The 16,446-nt window shown below is 42.3% G+C and overlaps 1 protein-coding gene and 1 long non-coding RNA gene across 3 annotated transcripts; one reads left to right on the top strand and one right to left on the bottom strand.

Annotated features, from left to right (window-relative positions):
• The first annotated feature begins 7,475 nt into the window (after positions 1-7,475).
• pcbp2 (poly(rC) binding protein 2) lies at positions 7,476-16,094 on the top strand. 2 transcript variants are annotated; one of them, XM_086114986.1, is made up of 13 exons: positions 7,476-7,630; positions 8,414-8,536; positions 11,461-11,484; positions 11,585-11,617; positions 11,697-11,813; positions 11,897-12,028; positions 13,143-13,271; positions 13,387-13,461; positions 14,148-14,189; positions 14,382-14,454; positions 14,532-14,587; positions 14,681-14,850; positions 14,959-16,094. In XM_086114986.1, the coding sequence occupies exons 2-13, from the start codon at positions 8,468-8,470 to the stop codon at positions 14,993-14,995; spliced, it is 957 nt and encodes a 318-aa protein (XP_085971112.1). In that variant the 5' UTR covers positions 7,476-7,630; positions 8,414-8,467; the 3' UTR covers positions 14,996-16,094. The 2 variants fall into 2 exon arrangements, with proteins under 2 accessions (XP_085971112.1, XP_085971104.1); XM_086114978.1 differs by having other exon boundaries at positions 14,148-14,207.
• Positions 9,612-10,464, bottom strand: LOC147210699 (uncharacterized). Its single transcript, XR_015101331.1, has 3 exons — positions 10,339-10,464; positions 9,824-9,880; positions 9,612-9,751 (listed from the first exon to the last, which is right to left on the bottom strand). It is a non-coding gene; the product is annotated as an uncharacterized LOC147210699 (long non-coding RNA).
• Positions 16,095-16,446: the final 352 nt, after the last annotated feature.

Here is a 16,446-nt window from a genome sequence, read left to right as displayed (position 1 = left end):
CTCTGTGTTTAGAAGAGATGCTCAAGTCATTTTTTGCAAGTTCAAATGCTGCGTGACGTACATTACCTATGCAGTCGTTGTTTACTATCTTTGAATGTGATCATGGTATTTTTTTTTTAATGGGTGACTGTAGTGTACGTACTGTAGATATATCCGTCCATCCATTTTCCGAACCGCTTTATCCTCACTAGGGTTGCGGGGGGTGCTGGAGCCTATCCCAGCTGTCTTCGGGCAGTAGGCGGGGGACACCTTGAATCAGTTGCCAGCCAATCGCAGGGCACACAGAGACGAACAACCATCCACGCTCACATTCACACCTAGGGACAATTTAGAGCGTTCAAACAGCCTGCCACGCATGTTTTTGGAATGTGGGAGGAAACCGGAGTACCCGAAGAAAACCCACGCAGGCCCGGAGAGAACAGGCAAACTCCACACAGGGAGGCCGGAGCTGGAAATTGGACTCCGGTACCTATGCACTGTGAAGTCGACGTGCTCACCACTGGACTACCGGGCCGCCCTACGTAGATATAATTCCTTAAAAAAAAAAAAACATGGGACACACTTGGACCACTTGTTATAAAGAGAAGTACCAGCATCATGAAATGGTTTAATGGCCCCCGGCCCCACTTTCAGTGAGCCACTACCATTTTGAAAACCGAATTGCCCTCTTTATACACACACATTTGGACGTGTTTATTGGCTTTCTTTGAGATGCCAAACGCAAATAGCACGGCACTCCAGTACTAAATATCATTTCTCTCTCTTTCTCTCTCTCTGATCAGAAAAAGAAGTGACAATAATTTGAAATGTTTAACGAGAAGTAATCATGTGTGGTGTTCTCTTTTTCATTTTTTGCAAAACAACAACAAATTAAAATTTCTAGTTTACCATGAGAAAAACCTGACTAATACTGCAACCCTGTATCTGATCCAAGAGTGCATATCTTAAGTGGTAGGGGTGGGGGGCAGGCTTTCATCTTTTCCCCCAAAATGATGGCAAAGTTACCTGACTGTGTTTGAAATGCAACGGCGAAAGGACAGTTATTTGTACTGTATATGACTCTCATATGTCTCAATTTTGGTAAGATGTTTTACATCAGCATTTACATTGGGTAAATGTCCTGTCCTTTGCATTTTGGATATCACAGCAGCATGCGCAATCAGTGACTTCATCAAATGTGTGGTGTACATTGGAGCTCGTGAAAGCAGTTACTGAAACGTTCGCTCGTGAGACCCTTTCAGCCGCTCAAAGTCTCTCTCTGTCCCATAAACTCTCTCTATGTCAGTCTTTTTGTCAACATCGCAGAAGGTTAACCATTTGCACCAATGATAACAATAATCTGTCACCTGTGTTGATGTACAAGATGTACAAAAATGCTGATCTGTGTCTTCTTCGTATCTCACCCTGTGCAGTACGCAGTAGGTGTAAATAGACGTATTGTTTCAGCCATGATTACAGTACAGCATTTGGGAAAACGCAGCACACTGAACAAAACAGGCAGGCTGTTCTGAAGAATATCAACATCTCTTTCATTTCTTTGGATCCTTCTTCTGATTTAATACCCTTGAATGATAAGATTCCTCTGATGCTGTGGAGGCTCTCGAGAGACAATGGATTATGTCCTACGGTGCAACTACAAAAATGTCGGGAAAAGCCTACTGAAACAGCATTCAGGGTATGTGCACCAGCACAAATGTTTACTTCTACAAGTATGCCGTCAAGAGATTACATGTTTAAAATCCAATTAATCGCACACTTGTATGCAATTAATCACACTTTTGTACTTGTACTACTTTCCACAAAGTTGTAACGGATGTTTACTTTGGTCAAATCTTGGAATCCATGCACAATCAGCATATCGAATGTATACATTCACAAACTACTTTAGTAGATTTTCTTCATCCTTGAATAATATTCTTCTGCTGTTATATTTGTTTGAGGATATCGAATAGAATCTATCAACTAAAGGTTAAGATGTCAATGTCAAGATATGTCAAGAAGACAAAGTTAATTCATTTAGAAGGGAACTATTCTGTCATCATAATGGGACTTATTGACAGTGTGACAACTCATTGTGAGCTAAGCACTAATTAAATACGTTTGCCTAGACACGAGCTGTTTGAAGCGCATGCCCGCTGACATGTGTAACTTCTCTTCCTCCAAGATTGGCATCAAAATCCATGCGGCTCCTCGCGCTTGTGCCCCCAAGATACCACGCCAATTATTTGTCAGTGTGGGAGAAACCTATTTGTGAAAGCCCTTCTTCCTATTTGTGCGGGCCATCCCAGCGGTGCTGCATCCTTCCGGCTTTCAGACTGGACAGTTGACAGAGAAGACATGGTCATCATCGCTGTGACCCTCCGGGGCATTCTTTGGCTGTAGGAGGGATGTGACATCGCAGTTGCCCCTACAGAGAGAATTCAGTCCAATTTGGGGGAGTTAACAAATCTGTAAAAGAACACCCATGGCTCTATCAAACTCCATCCTACTGCATTCACAGGTGGAAAACATTTTGTGCTCAATGATGATGCTTTAAGAGATGCACATTTGCAAGTTAATCCTCCTTTCAGCCACCTTTCATTTTCAAGCAGCATTCCCTTCAAGTTCATTCATGAGGTGACTAATTGGAAACATTTCTGGCTTTCAGTGTGGCATCCAGTTTCTCTCTGTCATTTCCTAAATAGATGAAAACTATTTGAAGCAAAGGCGAATAAACTGCAATTGGCCTCATTTGGAAAGGTGTAAAATAGGAATTTTCTGAGGTAATATACCAGTGGATCATTTGATCATCTGTTCTTTTCACACAATATTACTCTGAACACAACATTTGGAATACACAGAGAGGGTGGGCTGTCAGTGGCCACTGACAAGCATGAGTGATTGGCATTTCAGTGTGCATTTTCTCTGCCCTAATCAATGAACACTCTCTAGTGCAGTGGTTCTTAACCTTGTTAGAGGTACCGAACCCAACTTGTTTCATATGCACATTCACTGAACCCTTCATTAGTGAAAAATAAAGATTTTTTTTTACAAATTCAAGACATAAAAAACACATTTATTAAAAGCAGAAAAAAGTAAACACAATTAGTGTAAGAACAGTATAAAGTATACATTTTAAAATTGTGCACAAAATGAACCAGCCAGTGATGGCCAAGCGGGCATGTCATAACTAATTGACATGTTGAGTCGGGTGTGCCTTAACCCCCATGGCAGAGGCTCTGTCGAACCCCTGAGGCTGATTCACCAAACGCCTCGGGTTCGATCGAACCCAGGTTAAGAACCACTGCTCTAGTGGAAGAAGGAGGGTATTTTGTATAAAAGTATCCAAGGAAAAACCAGCAAACTCAAGGAGGTTGCAATTGGTGGGGGTACAACAGTGTATGGGCAAGTGTAATACGGCAAAAATGGGGATACTGTACGATTATGTAAGAGAGCAGCCACACGCGATGAAGACATCCATGAAAGGCAAAGCCAACCATGCGACCATTGGAAACACCAATGAGCCTCCATTTTTTGTGTGCAATTTTTGCTGGAATTAATCTCATTTGCTCACAGCATCCATCAAATAAAAGCTGCTCATACTTTTCTTTGCGCAAGTGAGCAAAATACCGGTACGTTTCTTTAGTTCGGACCAGTCTGACTGGATTTGAAACCACTGCCAAAATGAGGCAGGCACAATCATGCAGCTCTGCAGATAATTTAGCGCGATAATATCTAAAATGTACTGCTCTCACTTTGCACAGGAGGGTGGGGGGGGGGGGGGGGATCAAACATTTCTGCTTTATTTCCTCCCAAATGGTGGCATATTATTGAAATGTTTGCTTTACTGTATGCGCCTAATGACAATGAGTGCATGAAGCACATTATATCAATCGAGAATTTGATCCTCTCCTCTTTCATCTATAACTGCTTCAGACAACAAAGTGTATGCAGAAAAGTGGTGAAGATTGCACAGTCGTCTGTGTCCTATGTGTTGTGTTGTGTTATTTTTGTTATTTTGACTTCAAAATGGCGCCGCGTGAGTGGCTGGCTTTCCAGCAGCTCCTATATTTTGTTGTTCTACTTCTTCCTTTCATAACTTTGCTGCTGTGAATCGGGAATTTCTCCATTGCGAGACTAATAAAGGTTTTCTTATCTTATCTTATCTTATCTTATCTTATTAATAAAAGAGTAGCTATTATCTTATTAATAAAAGAGTAGCTATTTGAGTAACTATTTGTTAGAAGTTTTGTTTCTGGCAACTGACTGATTGCATTGTGGGTGCTCTGATGTGCACCAGATTAATGAGCATGTGCTGAGCGCAGTCAGGCAGAATATATGGCAAGCAGACCATGAAAACATGGTTACAGGGCGATACTGTTCCATTTTGGCAACTTTATAAATATCCTGATAAGGTTGTGTGGCTCTGCAAATGTCACTCTTAAACCCTTTGTTTCTGTTCTTTTGATTCAAAGGTAGCATCAGATGACAATCAACTTCCTCTGTTACAGAATGCCAAACAAGAGGAATATGAACAAAAACAATGGCCTTATTCAAAACAAAACAACCTATCATGAATCCTGAAGTCATCAAGCATGAAATTAATAGGATAGTGGATTGTAGTATGTGGAGGCCAAAGGTTGAATATCAAGAGACGTTTTTTTTCTTTTTTTAAATCAGCAAAACCACTTTTGAATGATGACAAATACCAAAAAAATGACAAAAGCCTGAAGGGGCATTTAGCCTAATTCATATTTAAAATATCCCAGTGCCCCTGACAGTGAGGACAGAGAAAGCCAATTGTACAGCAACATGGGTTCATCAGTTGATTGAATTCATGTCCACCGATCTAGTCATGAATATTTACTGTACATTATTATTTAGTATGATTATTATTATAGGGGAGAATTCAACACTCACTCTCCACTTTGTGTTGTACACGTCACACAGATCAAGCATGCAGGTGTGCAAGGAGGGATTCATTGTGAAATAGGTGTGCAGAGTGTCGCGCCACTTGAGCTGGGATGGCGGGACCAATGTCTTGCTCAAGGACACCTCGATGGTAGCCAACGAGTAGACGAGCATTCCTCTAACAACTAATTGCCATTTTTACATTTTCCTCTGCAGTAGTTCTTGTTGGGGTTGGAGCGGCCTCCTCTACCCCGCGTGTTCTTTGAATTTCGGACGAGGAGAATGTTGGTAATCCAAATAAAGGCTGTAGTCGATGAACAGTTCCTTCGAAGCTTTTAATAACGGAATATTCCGGGCACCCGTGAATTACAGACAATGGCTGCGCGTCACGAGTGCGAAGCAGGAAGAGATGCACATCATTTTTATACCATCAGAAGGGCGGTACAGTACCGAGACACAAAGTGTGATATCCTAAACCGTTTCTAAGCTTGGCACATTCCAAAGTTTGTGCGTCTTCAGCAGGGAGTATTCCAATTCTAGGTGATGATTGTTACAAGGACGCAAAGCTACACTGCGGGCATGGGAAAGTTATACAGCATGACGAAATATGAGCAGAATACAGACTTCACTCCCAAACAAAACCCATTTCGTTCAACTCCAAAGACCAAGTCCTGACAGACCAACCACCCTTAAGGAAACATTCCTGATGCCTTGCCATGCATAGAACAGAGGTGTGAGTTAATGTGTCGTGCGACACATTTACTTGTTTAATTCATTTTGAAACGTGAACTGTTTGAGATTATATGATGATGCAATTGTCTTTTGATTATGTGTAGTCCAGGACAGGTATATGAACACGACTATCTCGGATATTACGATTGGGGCCCGGAGAGAGAGAGAGAGAGGGGGGGGGGGGGGGGGGTGATGGCAGGGGAAATGCGATTCTGACTTCCAGCGTTCTTAGTGTAATTCTGCCCTCTAGTGGATACATACCTTACTCCAGCAAGAACTAAATTGAACTATGTAATTATGTAATTTAACAGACATTATAGGACCCATATTGCTGAATTCGTGAGTGTGATTGGCGTTGACGCCCCCTCCCCGCCCACCACACACACATACACACTTTCCAAAAATTTCCACTCGGGAACTATTGCTATGCTTCATCTTTTGTTGTGTGTTTTTGGTTTTTCTTTGCGATTAATTTTCTTTTGTTTGTTTGTTTGTGGTTTTTTGATTTGCCGTTGTGTTTTGTCTTTGATGTGTTTTTGGTTGATTGTTTGGGATTCAGTTTCTTTTATTTGTTTTTTGCTGATTTGCCATTGTCTTTTCACTTTTGTTTTTGTGTTTTGCTATTTGTGTTTCCAATTACCTTTTTTGTTTTGTTATTTGTTTTTAATTGCACTGCAGGACAACCACATATTGAAACATCGACAAACTCGTCATTACACGTGACTTATATGGTTATGCTTATTCATTTCTGATGTTTCAGGATGGATAATCTTCTAGTCTACATATGCACTAGTTTCAAACAGCACTGTGGTTACACTTTTTATGTGTGTTTAAAAAATGAACAAATGTTATCATTACTGTTGTTAGTGCTGTACAGAATGGGACTGAAAGAGGGAATATTTGCAACAGCCTTGCTTCATCCATCCATTTTCCAATCTGTTTATCCTCACAAGGGTCGCGGGCGTGCTGGATCCTATTCCAGCTGTCTTCTGGCAGTAGGCAGAGTACACCCTGAACTGGTTGCCAGCCAATCACACATAGACGAACAACCATCCGCGCAAAGGACAATTTTGGAATGTGGGAGATAACTACGCAACCACGAAAATCCATGCAGGCACGGGGTCTAAGGCACGGGGAGAACATGCAAACTCCACACATGAAGGCCTGAGCTGGACCCTGTACCTCTGTACTGTGAGGTCGCCCCTGCGATATACATTTCGTAAGAAATAAACAAAATTGGGCGGCCCAGTGGTCGACTGGTTAGCGCGTCTACCTCACAATGCAGAGGTACCGGGTTCGATTCCAGCTCCGGCCTTCCTGTTTGGAGTCTGCATGTTCTCCCCGTGCCTGCGTGGGTTTTCTCTGGATACTCCCGTTTCCTCCCACATTCCAAAAACATGCACGGCAGGCTGATTGAACACTCAAATTTGTCCCTAGATGTGAGTGTGATTGCGGATGGTTGTTCGTCGTATGTCTACCATTGCCTAAATCTACCTCCTCCGAGTCTGCAGCTGGATACTCTTGTGCGATTGGCTGGCAACCGGTTCAGGGTGCCCCCTACTGCCCGAAGACGGCTGGGATAGGCTCCAGTACGCCCCTTGTGAGGATAAGGATAACTGCGGTCGGATAAAGCGGATCAGAAAATGGATGGATAAACAAAATTGTGAATAACGTCAAAATATGAACAGAGTAACTTTGTTAATTGGCAAGCTACAATTGAACGTTTTTTGAACTACTCTTTCAAGCCGTTTTTTACGTTTGGAATGAGTCAATCGTGAAAAAAGTGAACTTGTGTCAAGGGAAGGCGTGCACGCAAGGGGCGTGGCCATCAAGAGGTCAAAGTTGAATCCGCTCTAGCTTTTGTGCGAAGCAGCAGAGTGGAGTCCCATCGAAGCGCGGCGTCTCTTCCCTCTTCCCCAGATCCTTTTCAAAGTCCCTCCCGAACCTCTCCCCCTTCTTCCCTTGTCACCCTACCCAACCCCTGGACACACATTGACGGACGGTTTGGGTAAGAGATCCAAGCACGGCACTATATGCTCTTTGTCGCTGTTTTTCTTTAGCTTTGCTAGGAGACTGGGGCACAGCGAGAACTCGGTGCTTCTCAGTGCGTTCGAAGGCCGCGGGTTGAGACTATTTCCTGGAGGAGGGGACGTTTAAGCTAGCAAGCCGGATGGAAAATTACCGGTTATGCTAACAAATCTAGTGAGTGTGCTAGCTCGTGTCTGCTGCTTATGGTGTTCTCTTCCTATGTTATTGATAAAATCCCAGTAGTTATGCGTAAAATAAGTCTTGATGTTAATTAAGATACGACGTGGTGTTAAACTTGGCTATCTGCTTGCGTGACAGACATATTGTCATTGACAGACTTGCCTTGGAGTGGGGGTGTTAGTTTCTCACTCGGAGCCCCCCCCCCCCCCCCCCCGCTGTCCGCTAAGAAGCACTTGGCACGAAGGCACGCGAATCCCAAGTGATCTAAACAAGTGTTTACACATGCAATAACAGCGCTGTGCATGTAGCATATGTCGTTTCTGCTCCTTGGTACCATGAAATAGTCGGCGCCCTACGCAGACAGTGGCTCATTGTACTGCCGTGAATGGATGGACTCGTGCCAGTCCAATGTGCATTACAGCAATTAAATATCTCTATTTCTTTCGCTGCTGAAGTGCTTTGTCACGACAGAGGCAGCTTCAGCTTGTACACCTGCACAGAGAGCATCTTCGTGGTCAAACACAACTTCTGATGCGGCTACGTGTAGTTGTCTCTGACTTTGCTCCTCTCCACGCTCTTGCAGGCATTTGGCCTGTGACCAAAGATTCACTCCTGTCTGTCACATCCAGCTGCATCAATGGACTCAAGTCTGGTTGAAGGAGGACTAAATGTCACTCTAACTATCAGGTTACTCATGCATGGAAAGGTGAGTGTGGATGCATGCACTGCTTCATCATTTATATTAAAAGTAACATGTCCCTGAATGTTCCTTTTCCGTCATTCTTTTAGGCAATATGTATCAACATTAATACTGGATCATTGGCACCTGATCCCTTCAAGAAAAAGTTTTTAAGCCGTTGTAATGCGGCATGCCCTCGAACATGCCAATGTTTATTTCTGCCTTGTTTTCTGGTCTATTCTGCTACAGCGCAATGCTTTATGGCCTTGTCAAGTCTTGCCATAATTTAGATAGCAGTCCTACCTATTTCAAATCTCATTTTATTCCTTCAAAAGGCATTTATGGTGGCAGTACCTGACAAATGCACCCAGTAAGGGAGTCTCCAAAAGGCAGTCTATGACAAGCTCAACATTGCATCATGTCCAAAAAGCGTGATCAATCCTCCTTCAAATTTATGTCCATTGTGTATACATGTTAAAATCTTAGTCTGAAAATATGAAAGCGAAAGTTGTAATGTTTCTTAATTGAATGTCATAAATTGCCTCTTCTGTTGCCTCAGAGAAAAAACGGACGGTTGCAGTTGCTTTATGGAGGATGGGGCTGGCTACGTTCACCAGCTCCTGCTGTGATAAATGTCTTTTTTGAAGGAAGAAAATGAATCCTAACATGGGTGCTATCTAAATTATGCCAATACTTAATGATGCCATATATTATATTAACTCATTGAATACCACCCGTTTTCACTGGAGCAACCCCCTCAATCCCTCACATTTTACTGAATTTTGACTGATTTGCAAGGCCCACAGAATTTTCTGTTCTATGGCTATATATACATGCAACCTGTCAAAAGAAAGGTGAGACTCTCTTCTTTCAGCAGAAAAAAAAGTTTGTTTCTATCTTTCTCCGTTCGTTGGCAATCAGCATTAGAAAACTGCTAAGTTTTATGGGAAAGGCCAATTTTCTGCAGAAATCCAGAGAAAATGAGCTTTTTGTAAAAGCATGCATTTCAAGCATCATTTCAAGTTTTACACTATTTTTTGCTTTTGTGACAGCTCAAATACCTCAATAATGTGTTCCTCCTACAAAAGAACATTACAAATAATGTTTTTGTAGCAAAATAATTTATTTGCACACAACAAAACTATTGAACTATGAACAAAAGTGCAGCTGTGGAGAAGATGGTTTTTGGCTTCCATCCAGTTTGTCACCATCGATTCATCCCACCACGTCCAGATGCACGACCTATAAATTATAGAAACATAAAAAGTTGCAAATATATCTTGCTGCAGAGTGAGGTACAATAATTTTATTTACCTTTCTTTCCACCACCAAAGCGAGGAGTCGTCATCTTTTGGCTTCTGGTTGGACAATCTGTAATTTATAGAAGTAATGTACAATTACCACACTTTTATTTTTCTATTTTTTTATTGTTGCTTTCCACTTACATTTCAACATCTCTCACACACACACATACATGCTCGCACACTGATATTTACACCATTCATTCCACATTGCTCAGCATCCAATTTGAAATGAAATGGAATATGAATTTAACACTAGTGGTTTTAGCAGAGCTGAGCGGACCAAATGTGTCCTGTTTTTTTTTTATATATATTTTTTTTATTAAACCTATGGCGACATGCAAGTCAGCACATTTACGGCGCATATTTTCATCCACATCTACGAGACGCATCAACAGTACATAAATGATTAGTGTTACTGGCAACTTCATAGTATAGCGGGGAATGTAGCGGTACATAAAAGTGACTGAGGAGGCATAAGAAGTGATGAAGTTTTGAATGGGAACTTGCAAGCTAGTCAGCAGTTACCTCCTCGTTCCAGCGGCTCTGGCGAGGACTCTCAGCTGCTTTCCGTTATGTCCGAAGGCACACATTCGTCCGACATATCGGGATCCAAATCGCTCTCCAATTCATCGTTTTCGCCGTCGTCTACGAGACGATTCCGACGAATCGCTGACGTGTGCCCGGCGTCGGCCATGCGAAGCAATGCAGTCTCTTTGCCGTCATCGCTGGAAGTCGCCGGGGAGACGATTTGTGGGCGATGTGGGGCATCGGGAGGCACAAAATGCTCTGCCAAGCGATGATCGCTGACGTGGAGCAAGTTCATCTTCATCAGATGAACTCGAAACTCGGCGTGAGCTATGCGGGCTGCTTGTAGCACGCCATGTTTGTGCAGGCCGACGTTCATTTGACGGGTGCCGCTTTCGATTACGTGACCGAAGCATCATTTTTTCTTCCACACATCTCCTTTGTTGTTTTGTTTCGAGGACGCTTTTATACCGAAAAAAAATCATTTTTAGTTAGTTATTTCCTTTTCTCCGTCGTCGCTAGTTGCTAATGTTCCAATCCACTATCCACATACGCCCCTCCTTCACTGTACGCCCTTTCTACTACTTCTGCGGCGTGATCCTGGTTGATATTTGCACCACTGACACCCGATGGCCATTTTTTTGCTATTTAACATTGCCGTCAAGCCTTATCCTGTGGTGAGAAGTTGCATCGGACTCTCTTGCACCCTCCCCCATGAAAACACGTGATTGACGTATTAATACGTCATGGGGAGGGAACGGCTATGCGCTAATTGACGTATTTATATGTCAAAGGGTGTAAATGAGTTAATATGAAAATAGACAAGGAAACAGGTCAAAAAATGAACAGTGGCGCGTTACAGAACGCGCTTCATCACAGACCTTATGTGAATGGCTCAAAAAAGCTCAAGATGGGGCTGTGCAGGATATGTCATTATTTTGATACTTAATTGACTTAAACTTTTTTCAGGGAATCGGATGCCATTGATATTTGCACTGTTCATGTTGATACACACTGCCTCATAGAATGAAGGAAAATGCACGTTGAGTGGGATGCTCCTTAAAGGATACTTGTCGCTCAGTGCACTTATAATTTACTCTTTGCATTTTTGTCATCTTGTAGGAGGTTGGAAGTATAATTGGCAAGGTATGTGATTTATTATTTTTTTTACCTTTAGCTGGGTATGACTTACTGTACATCTAACGCACCAGTTTTGTTTTGGAAATGTTATTTGTCTGCACGACAGAAAGGAGAGTCGGTGAAGAAAATGAGAGAGGAGGTAAGATACAAGAAAACAATGAGAACACGCCTCATGATTTTGCGTCATCATTTGCCACGTGGCTCATCTGTGCCTGCAGAGTGGAGCTCGCATCAACATCTCTGAGGGGAACTGTCCAGAGAGGATCATAACGCTGGCAGGACCCACCACCTCCATCTTCAAAGCGTTCTCCATGATCATCGAGAAATTGGAGGAGGTTTGAATGTGCAAACTCCATTTCATAAAGACGCAAGATTCCGCTGGTGACCTTGAAAATGAACATTTGGCTTTCTCCCTTAGGACATCAGTACCTCGCTAACAAACAGTACAGCCACCAGCAAACCACCAGTCACCATGCGCCTTGTTGTGCCTGCCAGCCAGTGTGGCTCACTCATCGGCAAAGGGGGCTGCAAGATCAAAGAAATTAGAGAGGTGGGACGTCGTCATCTGACTGTCAACTCCATCATTAGTGTTGGTCCGCTGAGCTCGCTCAAGAGTGTCTTCTACCAATCGCAGTGCGTTTTGCATAAGAGACGAATGGCCATTGAGAGGATTCAAATGAAGGTCTTTGCAATGAATGCAAATAAAATGTGATAATGCCATATTTTATATTTTTAAGATTAAGATATCCTTTATTTGTCCCACAATGGGGAAATTTACAGTCTACAGCAGCAAGATTGTGGGTAGAAGAAGAAAGAAGAAAAAAAACAAAGCTTTTTTTTTTTTTTTTTTTGCATTCACAGATAGAGGTACGGTGGCTGTGCTATTTACCAATGTTTGTCACATCATTTCATTTTTTATTCAGCAACCTGACAGCAGTCGGTAGGAACGAGCGGCGGTATCTCTCCTTGCAGCGCGGGTGTAACAGTCTCTGACTGAAGGAGCTACCTAGTGCTGTCAGGGCGCGCTGGAGGGGGTGGGAGGGACTGTCCATCATAGCTTTTAGCTTAGCTAGCATCCTCCTGTTGCCCACCTCCTTAAGAGTGTCTAAAGAGCAGCCCAGGACAGAACTGGCCCTCCTGACCAGTCGCTCCAGTCTCTTTCTGTCCCAGGCCGAGATGCTGCCTGACCAGCAGACAATGCCATAATGGATGGCCGAAGCCACCACCGAGTTATATAAAGTTTCCTACGATTAGAAACCATGCCCCAACTAATTGACTGGTGTGTTGTCTCCTGGAATAAATATCTGCCACATCCCAAATAGGCACCCTTCCGCCACTCATACAAAAGTAGTATAATTCACCAGTTAGCTGCAGTAACCATTGCTCTGAGATTTCTTGCGGTACATGTCACTCATCTCACCCACCACTCTGAAGACAAGCGATAGGGCTGCAGGATAAATGTTATTATTAACCAAGTTGGCCTTAGTACAGACCTGCAATGAGTAAATACATGCCCCCGGACTCTACGTGAGGTATTGAGAAGCAAAATATAGGCTTAATGATTTGTAAACTCTTGGCTAATTCATGGTGTCTTATCTCAGCCTTTATGCCGCTGTCAAAATGGTTTTGTTTATTTTTTTACATGGGTGTTTGTGTGTTCACAGTCAGCAGGAGCTCAGGTACAAGTAGCAGGGGACATGTTGCCCAATTCAACAGAACGCGCCATTACCGTTGCAGGGACGCCACAGTCCATCATTGAGTGTGTCAAGCAGATCTGCGTTGTCATGCTTGAGGTAAAAGAATACTGAATGGAAAAAAAACTTTGAGATGCACTTACTGTTTGTTTTTTCTTAATAATTTTTAAAATTATCTTTGAAGTTTACTGTTCTGCTGTGTCTGTTTCCCCAGTCGCCTCCAAAGGGAGTAACCATCCCATACCGACCCAAACCCTCAGGCTCTCCTGTCATCTTTGCAGGTGGTCAGGTAGGAATTTCTCTGTTCGGTCCTCTACATTAGTTGTTCTCTAACTACATTCCCCAAATTCATACCTACAAGTCCAGGAACAGCGTGCCAATAAAGCAAACAAACCAAACCAAGTACTTCTCCCTCTCGAAGCTTTGGGCCAATCAAAGGCTTCAAAATGATTGTGATGTATCGCATAAATCCAGGCTCAAAGTCTCATTACGTTTTTGACTGCCCCTCGTAGCTTATCGCTGGGTTGCTAACATTGACCGTGCTTTTGTAAGATAGCTCCTTTTTATGATTGCAGGGCAAGTCAGCTTACAATGATGGCTTACTATTTAATTCAATTTAGTACGATATCTGTGTGGAAAAGTAAAAAAAAAAAAAAAAAAAGAGTATTCCTTCAGCATTTAAGAGTACAAGTAATGGTGATGTTTAATTGAAGCAACACTTCAACAGTGATGCTAAGTTTGAAGCTGTCAACTTCTAACACATCTGTCCTTTACATACAAAAGAGCGATCCGTGAAAATGTCGGCAGAGTGTGAAATTGACTAAAGTTACTTTTTTTTGTCCCCCTCAGACTAATAATCCCATTTCTTTGGGGGGTAAAGTTGCCACTGTAGCACTTTGTTGTGTGCATAGCTCTGTTTTGTGAATTCCTCAAGGACACTGTCCAAACCTCCTAAGTGCTCTTCTCTCCTTGCAGGCGTACGCTGTCCAAGGACAGCACACCATTCCTCAGCCTGATGTAAGTGAAGGGCCATCTGTAAGTGATGCAATATATTTGCATTTAATGTCTGCAAGGAATCTAAATTTGTGTCACGACCTATGGCGAAATGATCCATTTCATATGTCCCTCACATTGTCACTGGGCTGTAAAAATCAACATGATATGAGTTGTAACGTTTGCCGTCTGTCTGTCCTTCTGTTGGCTTCGCAGCTCACCAAACTCCACCAGCTGGCCATGCAGCAGAGCCCCTTCCCCGTTGCGCACAGCAACCAGGGCTTCCAAGGTAGGTGGGCAGTCACCGCTTTCGAGTTGTCATCATGCATTCTTCTGCTTGACGGGGCTTTCTTTGCAACTCTGCAGCTGGGATGGACGCCTCTGCACAAACTGGCTCGCATGAACTCACCATTCCCAACGACGTAAAGCCCAACTGTTTTCAGTCACATAAGCTTTGGGCAACTAACGTCTTTCCGAGATTTCAATCTATGCTCCCATTCCTGATGTTCACCTAGCTCATCGGCTGCATCATTGGCCGTCAGGGCGCAAAGATCAATGAGATCCGTCAGATGTCGGGTGCTCAGATCAAAATTGCCAATCCTGTGGAGGGTTCCACCGACAGACAGGTCACCATCACTGGCTCCCATGCCAGCATCAACCTTGCCGAGTACCTGATCAACGCTCGGTAAGGCATATTTGCCCACACGTTTTCTTTGTTCTTCCAAAATTCTCATGCTTAAAGAGTTTAAAATGGTGAGTTTGAAGCATCCTGCTTTTGTTGTTCTGCACACAGGCTGTCCTCTGAAGCCACTGGACTCGCAGCCAACTGACGTGGTGGTTCCTCATCAGCATCTAATATTGCCCCCGCCCCGACTTTTTACCAAGAGGTCCCTTATTGAACTTCATGCAAAAATACTATGAACTCATGATCTCCTTTACTTTGGGTTCTATATGCCTCGGTTGTAACTATGGCAACATCACGATCAAGGTATTCTATTTATTTATAAAGTTTGAAATTCCCATTCCAATAATTTCTAAAGACTTCTGGTAATTTTTTTTCTGTATATCCTTATGGTCTTGATCAAGGTTCAAATGTTTTAGAAAAATCTGAAAATGCATAAATCTTTTTTATGTCAGATTTTTCTTAGAAAATGTAAAAATTAAGAAAAAAAACACTCAAATTATAGACGGACTGTTCTTTACCCTCCCTTTTGAATATATTTATTTTTATTTAAGACGGCTCCTTGTAAGAAGAGAATCTATTGATATTTGGAGCTGTGCTTCTTGAGCAATGCATTATGGGTTTGACGGGTTTTTAATGGGTCAAGGCCTCAGTTGAAGTTGAACGCAGGAGGGGGGAATAGAAAAGTTTGCCATTGTATGAATTTTAATCTGTTTGGTCTCACCTCAGAGTAATTGTCATTCCTGTGTTTCATCAGTTTCAGTTCTTGATCGGAAATTTTGACGATTGTTTTGTATTGTATTATGATGTGGGCGGGTGGGTCTTTGTTGCCAGGAACGGGCCTGAATGAGAGGAAAATATTTTATTTCCGAAATTACTAAAGACCACACTAATGACAATGATAACGTTTGAAATGGTTGTTTTAAATAGAGAAAATATTTTTTTTAACTGCTGGGCTGGGGAATGCTGCAAGACTATAAAAGTCATGTTGGTATTTAATAGTATATTATTATGCTAAGCTGTTAACTTATGATAAACTAGAAGGAAATTTAATAATAGAATAACACTAATATCCTGTTACCCTTATTTTTTTGTTTTTTGCCTGGGTCAGATTTTTTATTTTATTCTTTGCAGGATGAAGAAACTCACATTTTGTGCACGATTTCAAACTATTATAGATCCGGGTGCAATTAAATTGTTGAAGATAAAAATGCAGAAATTAAAAACATGTGAGATGCTTAAACACACCTTTTGTTGTAATTACCTATTCGTTGGTCGTTCAAGCTCTGGTCAGAAGCATAGATATATGCATCATGGGTGAGAATCTCATTTTGAACATGTAATTATTCTACCCGCCTTTTCAGCCTTTAGTGACAATACAACAAGCATTTTTAATTAGTACACACACACACACAAAATCTGTGCACGGGTTTCACTCAAATTACATTTTTCATTGGTCTACATAGGCTCATTATAAAAACTGGATCTATATATGGTTCGTACTTCAATACTAATATTTGGTTAAATTTCCCTGACCAACACATTTCAACTTACAGGGGTGGGCAACTCTGTTCCTCGAGGGCTGCGTTCCGGCATGCT

This window comes from Hippocampus guttulatus, chromosome 1, assembly GCF_054856545.1.
Source record: "Hippocampus guttulatus isolate MCC_2025c chromosome 1, RoL_Hgut_1.0, whole genome shotgun sequence".
In the NCBI taxonomy this organism is placed as follows: Eukaryota; Metazoa; Chordata; class Actinopteri; order Syngnathiformes; family Syngnathidae; genus Hippocampus; species Hippocampus guttulatus.
Note: the sequence above shows the minus strand (reverse complement) of the source record. Positions and strands in the feature narration are given on the sequence as shown.

Coding starts and splice junctions, on each gene's coding strand:
- pcbp2 (XM_086114978.1), top strand. CDS start 8,468: ATGGACTCAAGTCTGGTTGAAGGAGGACTAAATGTCACTCTAACTATC. Junction 11,618..11,696: donor TGAAGAAAATGAGAGAGGAG/GTAAGATACAAG, acceptor CTGTGCCTGCAG/AGTGGAGCTCGCATCAACAT. Junction 12,029..13,142: donor AGATCAAAGAAATTAGAGAG/GTGGGACGTCGT, acceptor GTGTGTTCACAG/TCAGCAGGAGCTCAGGTACA.